The sequence below is a fragment of the Haemaphysalis longicornis genome, unplaced genomic scaffold (genome assembly GCF_048455015.1).
Source record: "Haemaphysalis longicornis isolate Haplotype H1 unplaced genomic scaffold, Haemaphysalis longicornis Haplotype H1 scaffold_1, whole genome shotgun sequence".
In the NCBI taxonomy this organism is placed as follows: Eukaryota; Metazoa; Arthropoda; class Arachnida; order Ixodida; family Ixodidae; genus Haemaphysalis; species Haemaphysalis longicornis.
In genome coordinates, this window is record NW_027526203.1 from 174,471,355 (window position 1) to 174,485,793 (window position 14,439).

General features: G+C 48.4%; 1 protein-coding gene across 2 annotated transcripts in view; it reads right to left on the bottom strand.

The window, feature by feature from the left end:
- The window catches only part of LOC144139552 (nose resistant to fluoxetine protein 6-like), a 74,442-nt gene extending 62,289 nt beyond the window's left edge, over window positions 1–12,153 (bottom strand). For both annotated transcript variants that reach the window (XM_077671863.1, XM_077671860.1), the window contains exons 1-2: window positions 11,538–12,153; window positions 2,177–2,388 (exon numbers count right to left, since the gene is read on the bottom strand). In XM_077671863.1, the coding sequence (XP_077527989.1) occupies window positions 2,177–2,388; window positions 11,538–11,886 (561 nt within the window). In that variant the 5' untranslated portion in view covers window positions 11,887–12,153. The remainder of the gene's footprint in view (window positions 1–2,176; window positions 2,389–11,537) is intronic.
- Window positions 12,154–14,439: the final 2,286 nt, after the last annotated feature.

Consider the following 14,439-nt stretch of genomic DNA (forward strand, 5'->3'; position numbering starts at 1 on the left):
CGGGCGCTTTTTGTATTTTGAGGTCAAAATGTTTTTTTCAAGGCGAATGTTTTTATTTGCAATCGCCAAAATCAAGTAACCGCGTACTTTTAATTAAAAGCACAATGCAAATATCACTGATGTGTTGATGTCTTGCCTCAGATATGCCTAATGTTTTCTTTTGCTCAACAGTGTTCACAAGTATAAACATTTACACCAGATTTAGTAGTTTATAAATGCTTTGCATACACAGACGTCTCGCTCAATAATTGATTTAACTTTGACCGGGCGGCTAGGTCGAAGAACCGACAGACAGGCACACATACATGCCGACAGACCAAATATTTCTCCTTTGAGTAGCCCAAGAAAGACTACAATCTTTAAAAGATCACCCGTCGCTCCTTTTCGTGGGTACAATAAACGTTTATTTCTATCTCATCCCTAATAATTTTGCCTCCAGATACGGGAGGTTAGCCGAAAATGTGACCACGACCGGAAAGCTCCCAAAACTACAAGCAAATAATGTTATGAACTAAGCAATGGTTTTAAGGCAATGCTTCCTGCTTCCTGACTCAAACCAGGTAATAATAAGAACTCGTGAAAACAATTAACGTCAATACCCTCCAACAATAAAACACTGAACAAACAAAGGCTGTATATTCACAATCAAGCATGCTTCTGCGCCAATTAAATGTGAACAAATTCACAGTATAATTTCAAATTGGGGTGCAAAAGACCAGCCGTAAGAATAAATCGAGGCCCACGGACAGCGTATGACCCAAACCAAAGCGATTTCCCAAGACTGGACATACAAGCATAATGAAAGATCGCAAGCTACAAAACATCGAGGATAATCCTCGCACCACTGCACTTGTTTTCTCACTCTGCTTATTCATCTTCAATCCTACCTGCTTACTCCCCATAGTTAGTTTGAATGGAGCTGCTCAGACATGAAATGATATTTTACTTACTACTCCCCGCTATTCGCTGGAACCCGCTGGTTTGCTGCCGTATACAACGCACCTGATTGACCCATCTTTGAGATCAAACTATTAAACTGGGGCAATTAGAATGCGCAACATGCAATCGGACACAAAATGTGACGGGAGAAATTTCGTGACATTGCTCAATGCAAACATGACGTTTTGCGTTGAGTAGTGTCATTGCGCAGAGCCCCTGTGGGGTATGCATGCCTCGCATCGTTATTCGTCGAATTTCCTCTCTCGGAAGCAGGGATTGACCGCTCCAGTGCGTTCCCGTGAAGTACACCCTCTGCAATCTTTAAGCACGTAGACGTGGGTTGGGAATTTAATTTTGAAATGCATAGCATTTTTTGGCCAGTAATCCCGGCTTGCGGGCTTGGCTTTCTCGGATAAGTGCACTCGAATACGGTCACAACAGCTGCTATTAGCCCCCCCCCCCCCCCCCCCTTCCCTAAAAAAAAAAAAAACTACACGCACGCACACATTTACTGGCACTAGTGCTACCCCCGCACCACAGGATTTTTAACACCGGAGCTGTTGTAGGTCGCGCAGTAAATCCGCTGTAGGTCGTGCGTCACGCAGGGGTTGGGGCAGGTACCCACACCCACCAATAGAGGGAGCAGAGGTCTCGCCGCAGCTATAGGGTGCCTGGGTGGCGACAGCGCGTGCCGCCGCTCTAGCCCGGCTTTAGTTCTAGGCCTGGCCGTGCCTAGCCGCAGAGGCCTCGCACACGGCAGGAATAGAGCGGAAGGGCGCTAGTCCCGCCGTGCCAAGCGGAAACCGGCTGCCAGACCCGCCGATAGAGGACGCAGTGGTCTCGCAAGGGCGTCTTTCTCTCCCTCATGCTAGGGTAAGGAAAGGGGAGGGAGCCTCCCGCCGCTGGTGTTTAGCTGCCCATTCCTTTGCTCGAACCACAGAATTTGCGCGGCTACGGCGCTGCCGTTCCAGGGCGAGCGCCCGTTCGAGCCGACACAGGCGAACCACAGCTCCGCCGTTTCAGCAGATTTCACCCCGGGTGGAGCTGGGTTTAATTTTTCTTCCCGTAAGCGTCCACGGATCCTTACCTGTGGATGGCTCATTGTAAATTGCGAGTAATTCTCCAAAGCCGAAGTATGCTTTGCGTGCAAAGACGAACATCGGAGGCGACATTTGATTAATTCTTTTATTATTGGTTCCATTGAGCCTTGATATAAATAGTTGCTGAACAGACTCACCCTGCTGTGGGCCATGGCCATCGCAGGCACGATGTAGGCCTCTACATCGCTGTTGTTGCCGGAAAAGTAGAACAGGTTGCAGTACTGGCCCCGTGCCGTCACGTGACCGTGGCTGTCCCTCACCACTGTCTCGACGCACTCGTCGAAGGCGCCCAGGTCGGACTTGCTCGCCTGCAGTGCCCCCGTCGGGTACTTTCCCGACGCGTCGAACACTGCGTACGGAGCGTAAAAACACCGGCTGTGCATAAGCCGTGGTCTCAATCGTGAGCGTGCCGCTCAATGATAGTGGGCAGCGAAACAAGCTGTACACGACATAACTCAAAAGAGTGAGTGGAGTGTCCCGAAATTCACGTGATGGCTGCGTTATAAGCTCCTTGTTCTCAAAAATCAAAAATTTTCAAATTTGGGGACAATCCGCGCCGAAGCCATACACCTGGGATGTGAGGCGTGCCTTATACTGGAGGGATCCGGTTTTCACTTTTCGCCTCGTTCGCGGCCGGGATGGAACCCGCGTCTGGGATCGAACCCGGGAACGAACCCGCGTTTACGCCGGGATCGAACCCGCCTCGAACATACAGAGCGGGTGGATGCGCCGTAATAAACTACTGTTATTTGTACCACACAGGCTCTCACACTCCAAATGAGAAAAACGAAGACGCCTTAACCGAAGGAATCAATACATTCATACTTTTCGTGACCTTCAGCCTTTTCGTGGATGAGAGACTTAAAATTCGCTCATGCATTCGGCAGATTATTATGTACTGCATTCGGCATTAATTACTGGCGATTCATTTTGAACACAGACAGTACTTGACCATTGCGTTAGCATCGCGTACGAAAACCCCAGCCGAGGCGGAAGAGGCAACAATAGCCGTAGCACTGACTCAACACCCCACGTCCCCCACAATTATCTCCAATTCCAAAACCGCTATTTAAAATTTTGCCCAGGGCAACATTTCTTCCCTGGCACTCAAAATTCTTCAGAAGAATCCCCCCTTACCGCCGTAGACATACTCTGGACACCTGCCCACGCGGGACAGGAAGGTAACGTAACCGCACGCTCTCAGGCTCGAGATCTTACCCTCCGAGCTGGAGTGCCACGCGACCCATCTCACGGGCAAGGTCATCCAGAGAAAGTCTCCTTAACTATACAGATATTACGAAACATTACCGCCTCTGCCGCCGAAACCTAATACCCCCACACTCGGGACTCACAAGAGCCCAAGAGGAGAGAGAGAGAGACAACCTTTAATAGAAAAGGATGACCACTGGTCACGATGGGGAAAGGAATGGGGAGGGAGGGTAAGAGAAAATAAACAAATTAATGCTGGTCGTTCTCAGTAGTCAATAACTGGGCCAGTTCTTGGAACCTGCAATTCATGGGCCAGTTCATGGTGATCCCAATAGGGTTTGTGCACATACACCAGTTCGTTCGGGGGAGGACCCGCTCAAACAACCCGTGCCAGACCGCTTTTGATTGAATAAACCGCTATTTCATATAATAGTTGTGCATCAGTTTGTTGTGGATCGGGATGGGGCTGAGGAGATTGAAATGTACGGTGCGTGGCGAAAGCTGAGCACCACCGCCCAAGAGGAAGACTGGAGACTCATACAAACAAACACATAACCACACCAAAACCGCCTGCACCTAATCCACCCAGCACAAGTCCCATCCCCGAACTGCACCCTCTGCACAGCCCTAGCCACCCTACCCCACATCCTGTGGGCGTGCCCCCAAAACCCCTATCCCCGAATCCCCACAGCTGAGCAGTGGCATTCCACGACAGGGAGGTACAGACCTCCCTGATCGCAAGGGCCGCCTCGTCGTCGTTGGGCTGATAACAACGACCACCGACTGCTCACGCTAAAGACAAGCTCAGTTTAATAAAGTGTATTCTCTCTCTCTCTCTCTCTCTCTCTCTCTCTCTCTCTCTCTCTCTCTCTCTCTCTCTCTCTCTCTCTCTCTCTCTCTCTCTCTCTCTCTCTTTCTCTATCTATCTATCTCTCTCCACGATTCTAATGACAGCCTCTACTATACCGCATGCCTTGGCAATACAGGTACAAAACTGATTCGAGGCTGATTCTACGAGATGTCGAACATGCGTGTACACACGCATTTTTTGTTTCTTTTTCGTACATTTATTAGTTGTGCGCTAGCCAGGGTATAGCCTAAAAGGCCAATCCGTTTTCATCTAGCGTGCGTACTTCGCGCGAAAAAAAAAATGGCAAAGGTGGCACGGTGATGCGCGGTTTTCGGCGGCTGCAGTTTTTTCCAACTTTGGGGCTTTGCGCACGGCAAGGTGTAGTTGTTGTGACTAGAATTCGTTTGAAAACAAAAACTTCACCGAAATTACAAACAGTTAAAAACAAAGTTTGCGGTCTGCCGTCAACAATTTTTTTTAGAAAAATCGCGAATTCGGACCAGACGCTAGATTGTATTACAATAGTGACCAACTCGTAAGGGACAGGTAACGTCCGCCAGATATTTCTGAACATATCTGTAAAATATCGGTTCTCTAGAAAAATACAAAAAAAAGATGGACTGTTGTTCTTTTTTTCTAAAAATGCGTAACTATAAAAATCAAAATCGAAAACCCCGGTCTTGATTATCCTAAAAATTGTGGAAACGAGACTCATCAAAAGAGCCAGCAACCCTGCTGAAAACCATATTGCATTACTTTGTGTGTTTTGTTGCAGAATGTCTGGATTTGTAGGCATCGCCAAAGGCGCACTTCGCTGGTGTTGAGATAAGTATGAGGGGAGCCCGGGTTAGTTGAGGCAATTCAACCAACTTTTTTAGCCAAACGCTGCTTACCTTCCTCTATTCGTGTCGCTTGAACGAACTCCCCTCAAACCCCCCCCCCCCCCCCCCCCCTCCCCCCTTCTCTCTATACTTCAATTTGAGATGGCGAGCCACGGGATTTATGACTACCGCTTTGACGCTGTCGGGCCAGCTCATCGCCGAAATTATATCCCTTTCTAAGGGCTAACATACTAGGCAAGCTGAAGCAAGTATTGTTTCCCATTTATTTAATTTTCGCATGATAGTATACGTCGACAAGACTGCGCGCAACATACAGTTCACATTAAGAAAGGGTTTGCAGGCCGTTGTGCCGAGCAGAAAACATGTACCAGATCCGGTATGTATATGCGGTCAATTTATAAATACTGCCTTGCCGAATCTACCAGTGGAGAGACAGGTGACACCCCCTTTTTTCCGAGGTCCTGAAATGTGAATTAACTGCGAAATAATCCAACTGACGACAAATACAAATAAATTTTATTAATTTACTTGTCTTGGTCCTGTTATGATGCTTTGGAGTGAAGCTTCGCTTAAGCGAAGTTTTCTTTGGCCCCCAGAGATTCCTACAGTTGCAGTTTCATTCACGTAGACCGTGAAAATTAAGGCTGCATGCTGTTACAGACGCTTGTATAGGTGCGACAGGAATTTTATTCTCAAATAGTTTCCCGCAGACGTTAGCAGCCATTCTGCCCAAGAGATAAATCAGCGGAAGATGCTGGCCGTTTACTGACGAACGGCAGCCATTGAAAGCTCAGCGCTACGGGCGTTTACGTATATCTCTCTGCATGGAGGTCGGGCTTACAACCCAAGAGATGCTCCGCCCGTGTCGAGCGAAGGTAGGCCTTGTGCAGTCGCCGGAAAATATAACAATTGTATGCTGCTTACAACTCTCCACAACAAATAAACCCTAAATTTGTTTAAATAGGATACCCATGAGCAGTACGAGTGTAGCCTCCCAGAGTCATCAACGCCAGGATCCGAGTGGAAGACTTGAACGCGCGGGGCCCATTGCGCTGGGACAAACGGCGCTGGCATTGCATTCGCGCCGCGGGGGCCGAGCTGCGTACTGGAAGGATTAGCAGTTCGGCAACGCGGGAGTGGGAGCGATCCAACCTTGCTCCGGATAAGTTTCGCGGGCACACGTGCCTCCCAGAGCAGAGCAACCTGCGGCCAAGTGGCCGAGGCGGCACACGCAATGGTGGCACGAGCAAAGCAGCATGCGTGCTCGAAACGAGCCCCGATTTGTCTCTCTTTTTCTTCTTCCTCGATTGAGGTCTCAATGTCCGGGGCGCCCCGCTCACGTAGGCACCCGCTCTAACACTGCTGCCGCTTCCGCCAGTCCTGAGGTCGACGGGAAGGTGGCGAAAGCGTTTGTAACGAATGTGCGACTAACGCGTGCTTCACCGCAAGGTCGGACTGGTTCTGCTTTTGCGCTGCCCTTGGTGATCGAACGCAGTTAAGGAAGCACCTCCCTGTTTAAAGAGAAGCTAGACACCACTCCCCCCCTCCCTCGATGGCTCAATTCCGTTTGTCCGCCGCCCGCTCGACAGAAAAGTCTTTGTCGCGAATGCTCCGTAGCTCTCAGTCTAATGTGGATATCGTAGAAAGAAATCATGCTACAATTTGCCGCAAGGACGACTCTGTCATTACATCGATTTTTATTTACTGTTCATAATTATTTCATCGTGAGTTGTAAACGATTCGGAATTCCCGTCTGCTGCCAATACATCGGTTTCTACACGACAGGTACGCGCCAAGGTAGTCTCGTCGTTCAACTTCACCGTTATGCACTTGAGCGACCAAGTTTCCCCGTCAACAAAGCGAATTCGGCCAACGACAGCAACGTGCGTACAAGTTGACGCAAAAATGAGGTCTGCGCTGTGGCGCTGCGCAATACAGAACGTGATGCCTGCATTGCGTGATGCCACACCGCGGACGAAATCTGTGAGGTTAAATCGTGTGCTCGGCATTGTCATGCGCGAAATTTTCATTCTCGGCTGCTTTGATCGGTCAATAGAGTGCATTGTAGTGAAGCTGAACCACGGGATTGTCTTATAGTGTATGCACGATTACAGTGAGTGGCTGCAAATTTCTGTTTTATCGGAACTGCCCCTAAACACGTTTTATGATGTTGGGCTGCTCAAACGACTGCATAGCCATGGGATGTTCTATCTAAACAGGTATCATGGATAACCATCGGACCAAGATTTAATACAAGTTACATGAAAAGCACGCCGATTTTAACCAATTCCAGCAAAATCGCAAAGTCACCGCGAAACTGTCAGCTCCCCCTGTTTGCCTATTGGAGCAAAGCTGCAGCGCTTCCAAGTTTCATTAGGGCAATTCATCGAGATCTATTCTAGGTCGCAGATTGCAAACGATTGTGTTTTGTGTTCTGTGCCCATTTGTCTTCGCTGTCCAACGGCGTTCACACCGTGGATTTTGGACAATTTTCTGCAGCTGTTTTCACAGTTAATCAAGTGTTGGAGCATCTGTAACGGGACAATCACGCATGTTTGAGAAACATTCGGCCTTGAAAAGGGTGCCGGATGTCACACGGGCGACGAGTCGACTAAAACTGCTGTATCTTGATCTTGCAAGGTCGTCTAGCGCCACGGAATTATCATAGTGGCAGTAAGGCAGCATGCACCTATACGGGGGGAGCAAAATTAATCAAGCCTCTGCGCTGGCTTTCCTCTTATTTTCTTTCGACCCGTAAGCCAACGCAGCGCGAATACGGGGTGGTTGCCGACATCAACTCGCCGACGAATTGAAATGGCGCATGGTCAGCTAGGTACTGGAACCCAATGAAAAGCAAAAACTGGATGTTTCCGGCATCGCGAAATGGTGTTCTGTTACGAGCCAGCTCTTCAAAAGCAAATGGGACTCGTGCCATAAAACTTTCCGCTACTGAGAGCAACAGCTATGCGTTTCAAATGGAAGTGAAGTCACACTTTTGGGTTCTGACGACGCGGACTCCTGCGACATGCAGTTGTTTTATATTGCTCTTCGTAAACACAAATGTTCAGGAAAATTTAGGGGCAACCACAACGGCGGAACGCAGCCGCAGAGAAACGAGAAATTCGGGAACCTAATTGCGAAGTTTATCGCGGTGCCGTCCGGTGACGCTTCTCGTGAATCGTGAGCGTTGGAAAGCAGGGCGCCTTCGCGCCATAAATGCATACCGCTAACTATTCAATTCTACGCAGCTCCGTCGCTTTATGATTTCCACTTGCCTTTTATAAGCAGTTGTATCTGTCCCTCAAGCTTCTTCGTTGCCTTGAAAATGGGAAGGAGTTATAAATGACGTTGTTCAGAAACCCTTTCTCTGTCCCTTCTTTGTTTTTAGGAACACTCAATACTTCATGTACGTTCCTGTGGGAGTTAGAAGGCGTTTTTACGATTTGCAAACTCCTTCATATGCTTGAAAAAGCCGAATACTACCTCAAATGGTGCACGTCTGTTCCAACAACTAGTTACCGCCCTCTAGTTGCGAGGAGGACCGCCACGGCAACCACGCGGGAGGGGGGCAACAGCAAGAAATGCGAGATTGTGCGTGGTTTATAACAACTGCAAAAGGACTCTGTAATATTGGTTTCTCACAAACACAGCGCACCAGCTGAGCTATGGATGGGCCCAAAGGGATTCCTGATCTCAGCCCAGAACAGCGTGCTTAGGTTCACGTAGCTTTCGAAGGAAATCTGAGTGGTCCTAAGGAGATTTTGTATATTAGTGTTTGTAGGGTAAAGGCAAAGACATGCGCTCATGGTAGCAGCCATACTATAGTGCATTATATTCACAGGGCTACACATAATGACCAACGATAGGGCGAGAAAGCCGGTGTTTTCTGCGCGCTTTCAACTATTAATCATGCAGTTAGCATCAGGACAGGTTTTCTCCCCGAACTATAGTCGCTGATCTGAGAACTTTTACTGACTGGTTCAAGTGCACGCTGTCTTTATCGCCTAATTTTTGTTTTGTTGCATCGTTCCTGCAAAAGCAAAACCGTTGTTGAGTGCAATTTCCGCGGGCACTATTTTTTTCTCAATTAATGTTCGTTTTTCATTGTCTGTCTTAAAAGCGCCCTAGAACTGCATAGATAGCACACCCCTAACGAGGAGCTGCTGGCAGCCAAGTGCAAAACTAGCCGAACTATCCCCACCGACTCCCTTCAATTTGGTCTCGAGTATCGATTGTTTAGTATTACATCTCCGGTTGACTAGTGCTGTAGAGCTTTCTCAATACAGTCGCTCCTACATGAGAGATACCGATCTTAATAGTCATGAACGCCCCGCTAGGAAATGCGTTGGAGGGGAGGGGGGGGGTGATAATGTGAACGATCTATTGGTAAACATTTCGATCTTTGATCCACTCAATTAACCGAGAAATTGGCACCCTCATTTCGCATAGCCATGGGGGTATTTTCTGCTTCTTTTGCCTACTTGCGGATTCTGGCATTTTGCAGAAACTATCAAAAATCATGCTCAGTTCCTTTCTTTATTCTTTTTTGACTGCTACGGCTTCAGTTTATAATTTTGTGCTTTCAATAAAAGCCAGCTCCTGAACGCAACCGCCTTGTTACACGCAGGTAGGTGGAAGTGTTCGCGCTGTGTAGGAGAGGGGGCTGGGGGCTAGAAAGAAGCTTTCGCTTGTTGGTATTGGATTTACTCGGTTTGTTCAGGTTCACTTTTCTTTATCGCAGCCATTGGCACGCCGCACGAACCCATACGCTTAGAACTAACAGCACATTGATATTCTTATATGTAGCGTTCACGTTGGTAAATATTGTTACCCGTACGCTTTGGACACGTTACGTTCACAACTACTCCAAACGTAAACGTTTACGCTTGCCTGTCTAATGAACCATTAAAAAGGGAATAACGTGGGCCAGTTGGTACATAATGCTTAAAGAAAAAAAAACAGCGCTGAAGACAGGACAAAGCAAGGGAAGACTAGACACACGCAACGCTGTCTCTTTCTCTTTAAGTAATGAACCTTTACGCAATCTCAACATCGGTTCAGTCTGCTTGAACAATCGAATTGGTCGAGTAGCAAAATTGGCCGTCGCATTGCGAACCACCGAATATACTTTGCTCCCCTAATTGCACCAGCTACGTTATCACCGAAATCCTTTTCGCATTGGTATCCCCTTTCGTGAAATCGTTTGTAGTAGACTCTAGTGAAGCTGGGTTTCTCCTAAGTGCAAAAAAGCGTTCTTTGAAACGAACGTTTTGTACTGGTATCGCTACAATGATGACATAGTTATGCAAACTATAATCATCGTTACACAGGGTAAAACAATGCTCATTGTTCCCTGCGTGTTTTAATTTCATCTTCAACTAAAACCTCCTCATATGTGGAACAATGAAAAGTAGTTTTTCCTTACACTCAATTAATGAAACTAGACAATCAATTTTTCTACCACTATGTATAGGTCGCGGTGAAGCTACAGTATTAAAATATTTCCTAAATATTTCTATGCAGCTTGTTTTATTCGGGGCCGAAGAAAATAAACTGCAAAGATGAAGGTGACAGTACATAGTTTTGAATCAAATGGCGAAATAAATTCAAAAATTGCCGCAAGATACCAGAGGAAAGGTTGAAACAGATTTCATAGAGTACATCCACGACTGTGGGGATTCTGTCATCAAATCAAAGGACACCGGGGTCATAAGTCTCACTCCTCTGATTAAAAATTAAGCAATACCTCGAACGCTTTTCCGCGTTTCTTCCTTTTCTTCGTGGAAATTATTTTGTGAGCGGTTCTAGCTTATTGTAATTATTCCTTTAAAATACACGGGCGAAACAGTGTTAGCCACGTGGTTAATGTTCGCATTCTTTTTTCCTTGTGTTACAGCACGTGAAATTTGCCAAATCGGCTTTTCTCAATTATAGCACTCAGATACACGCCGAAGTCGTTACACATTTTGCTTATAGAGACATTTCCTTTAATTATCTTGAACATAACCAGATGAGCATCACATGTCACCACGTACAACGCTTTTCTCGTGAAACATACGGCGCTCAGTAGAAGGTCATTAATGACCTGTTTTGAACTATGAACAGTTCTGAACAGCTATCTTGAACTATACAGGATTCTGTATAGTTCAAGACAGCTGTGACATACTATGGTGTCTGGCCTTGCTATTTCTATAAAAGATGGGGCCAGTTCATTTTAGCAATGTTTTTCCTCCACCTCCAGAAGGCTCACGAGCGCGGGTATGAACGAAGAGTTGGAATCACGGCCCAAGGCGCGAGTACTTTCAGGAATGGAACACAGTGCGTTCAGTATACCGTTGGAAATAACGAAGGGAACAAGCCCAGATTTTCGGTCAGAAGAACCAATTGCGTCTCCTGAGCGAAAAACGTGACTTCATTTCTTAAGGTATCAAGATCGTTTTCATCGATGCTATTTTTTTACTTTGTGTCTTACACAGCTCACTTTCGCCCTTGCTCTGATCTGTTGCAAAGACGAGCCCTCACACCAAAACACAAACGCATTAGAAGTACCTCGCAAGCCTCAAATTTTTTTTTCGTGGTCGAGAATCGTGTACTCACGTCTCAGCGCCCAGGGCTCGAGGTTACGGAGTCCTCGGACCAGCCTGAGTAAGCCGAGGCTGCACTGCATCGACACGTCTGCTTCGAACAACTTGCGGATGAGCGCTGGCGACGACTCGTCCATTTTGTCGCCGATCCACCGCTTGATCTTGTCGGTGATGCCCAGTGCGGGAGACGCTGCCGCGACCACAGGAGGAGCGGCGGCGGCGGCGGCGAACGCCTCGTCTTTGGCTTCCTCGACGAAGGTTATGCCCACAGACGCGTTGGCTAGGAACGCCAGCAGGATGACGATCACCGGCAGCCACACTTCACCGGCGCTGCAAGGTGAAAACCTTTTTCGGGACCGCATTTCTGGAGCGCGAGTTTATTCAGCCGACGGCACCTCTTCGTCAGGCACTCAGTGCGTTCGCGAGTGTCGTCCAACGGAACTCAAGAGGGGCGACGTCTCGATTCGCGCCTTCTCGTGGAGGACGAGGAACCAGCAGCGACGTGTCAGGGACACAGTGAAAGTTACGGCCAATCGACCCGATTACCTGCCGCTCCTCTTAGACATGCGCCAGGTGCGCTGAGATTTGCCTCCCCCGTAACCTTCGAAAGGCCAGAAGAAGGCTGGATCGCGCGGTCAGGGCGATCGGCAGATATTCGGAGCGCGCCCGCGCTCTCGCGAAAAAAAAACGCGCTACTCCCTTTCCCGCTTCTCTTCCCGCCACGAGCTTGTTTGCGCGCGTTCGCACATATTTGTCTGCCTCTTTCCTATTGCTTCATCTACGCACTCTTAATTGTACACGGCTCCTCAACCGTTCGGAATCAGGCCTTACAGGGAGGGTAGTAAGGCGCCGCTTCATGTATAGGGTTCGCAGCGTCGGCTTCCACTGAGCATACCGATCTCTAAGTGGTGGCGGGGGGTGCCTGTGATGTAGCCTCGATATCTGATAGAATTCACCAGAATATCAGCACACCAACCCTGGTCTTTGTGCGTGCGTGTGCATGTGTGTGTGCAAACGTTGTTGAAATGGGCTAATGTGATGCAGTAAACAAGGAAGGCAAACTGAAAGCGTATCAAAAACAGCAAAGGCATTCCGGAGATGTCCCCGGCATACGTTACATCATGAGATGGCTCCTATCAATTCATGACCTTAAAATTCTAGCTTTCTCGTTGAGAAGACCCGAGCCCTTGTTCACCAACGCTATAGAGGTTCTACGACACAGCGGTTGGCAGCAAAATCTCCCTTCACTGTTGACAGGGCGTAGTTTTGTGCCGCCAACAATGCCGATACTCTCGGCCAGCTTGACGGAGCGGCAAAAGTGAATGTGAATGCTGCAGTGAGCTTTATGACGGTGATGCTGCCAGGCTGAGGTGCACGCCGGCTGGACTTCGAACCCAGAGGTGAAATTCTCAATGCATTATTGCCCCCCCCCCCCAAAAAAAAAAAAAAATCAAGTTCATCACTTTGTCTTATACTAGCCTGAGCACGGTATACTCGCTTTCAGCCGCTTTATTCTGACTGCCACACAATTGTGATGCATCAAGCGATCCTCGTCGTACCGAATGTACTACTTAGCTCACGGTCGAACCTCTCTTTTCTCGAGGCGTATTTACAATCTCGTGCTCATTTTCGACTTGTTTTGTAGGGCCAGCTGTCGCGGGCGCAGTTTCGTGCCCGTAGGGTCTGCGTTACCTCGGCGATCGTTTTCGACTTGCCTTGACCCGAGTAACAATTTCCTTCTACCGGTCTCACTGTTGTGTTCACTGGAAAAACATTTATCCTCTCTTCACGTCTGTTCAAGTGTGTCACTTTGAAATTATTCTAAGGTTCTTAAAATGTTGTTGATGTTTATTCCCAGGGTGGTGAACCCTTCCTTGAAAGGCTGATGATGATTACAAACATGGCCTTTCCCCCCGAGGAAGCTATCGAAATACGAACCTGAATATTCCGAAGCGTCTAAACAAGGAGCAGAGTAAGCATACGAGCCTAGAACCGTCATTTATACATTAATGGCCGATCTCCGGCGTGGGTTTGGGGAATGGGCTCGGGCCAATTTTATTATATCCATCGTCAATTGTACTTAGGGGATTGGACGGACTTCTGGTTGACGGGCCCGGAAACAACCCGAATGTGTTCTCGGTGCACGTGTAGCATTGACGGCGGTGATCGAATAAAAAAAAAACTGAATCAATTTATAAGGTTGGTCGTATCTTAAAGGTCAGACAACGCACGTCAAATAAGCGGTGGAGCGCGGTTCAGGTGACGCGATAAAACATATCATTGGGCGAGTTGGTCAGGGCGCTTTTCATAATTTTCCCCGCGGTGTGTTCAAGGATGCGCTCGGGTATACACACGCGTGCTGCCTCGCACTCTTTGCAGCGGAGCTGTATATGGCTATATTTTCGTACTTTTTCCCTCCCGTATCAGCAAAAATTCCCGAATTAAGCTCTAGAGGTTCCGCGTATCTTTACAGTGCAAGACGTTCCATAGCGCCAGGCGTTCCATAGCACGCGCTTTGACTCGGGATTAGGGAAGGGTGGCCGTCGAAGCCGGTACACAGGCAATGAAGTAAGGGGGGGGGGGGGGGGGGGGGAGAGAACGCAGCTAAGAGAGCATTCGGCTGCGGCCTGCAGGTAAGGACGCAGGGAGTTGCCCGCTTCTGCCGACTGCCGTGAACCGGAGTCGCTGTAACTCCTGCTGTGCTTCTTTCCCCACAACGGGTGCCCAAGGAGCGACCTGAGATGGTCTACCAGCACCTGGGGCTCTCCAGCACAAGCCTGGAGGCCCGTCAGTTTCCCGAGAGCCCCGACTTCATCTGCGGAGAGGCCTTCCGCCACCTCCGGAACTTCCTGGAGGAAACAACGCTGATCCAGCGGCTGTCGTGTGACATACTAAAACCTGTGGCGCGGAGTGCT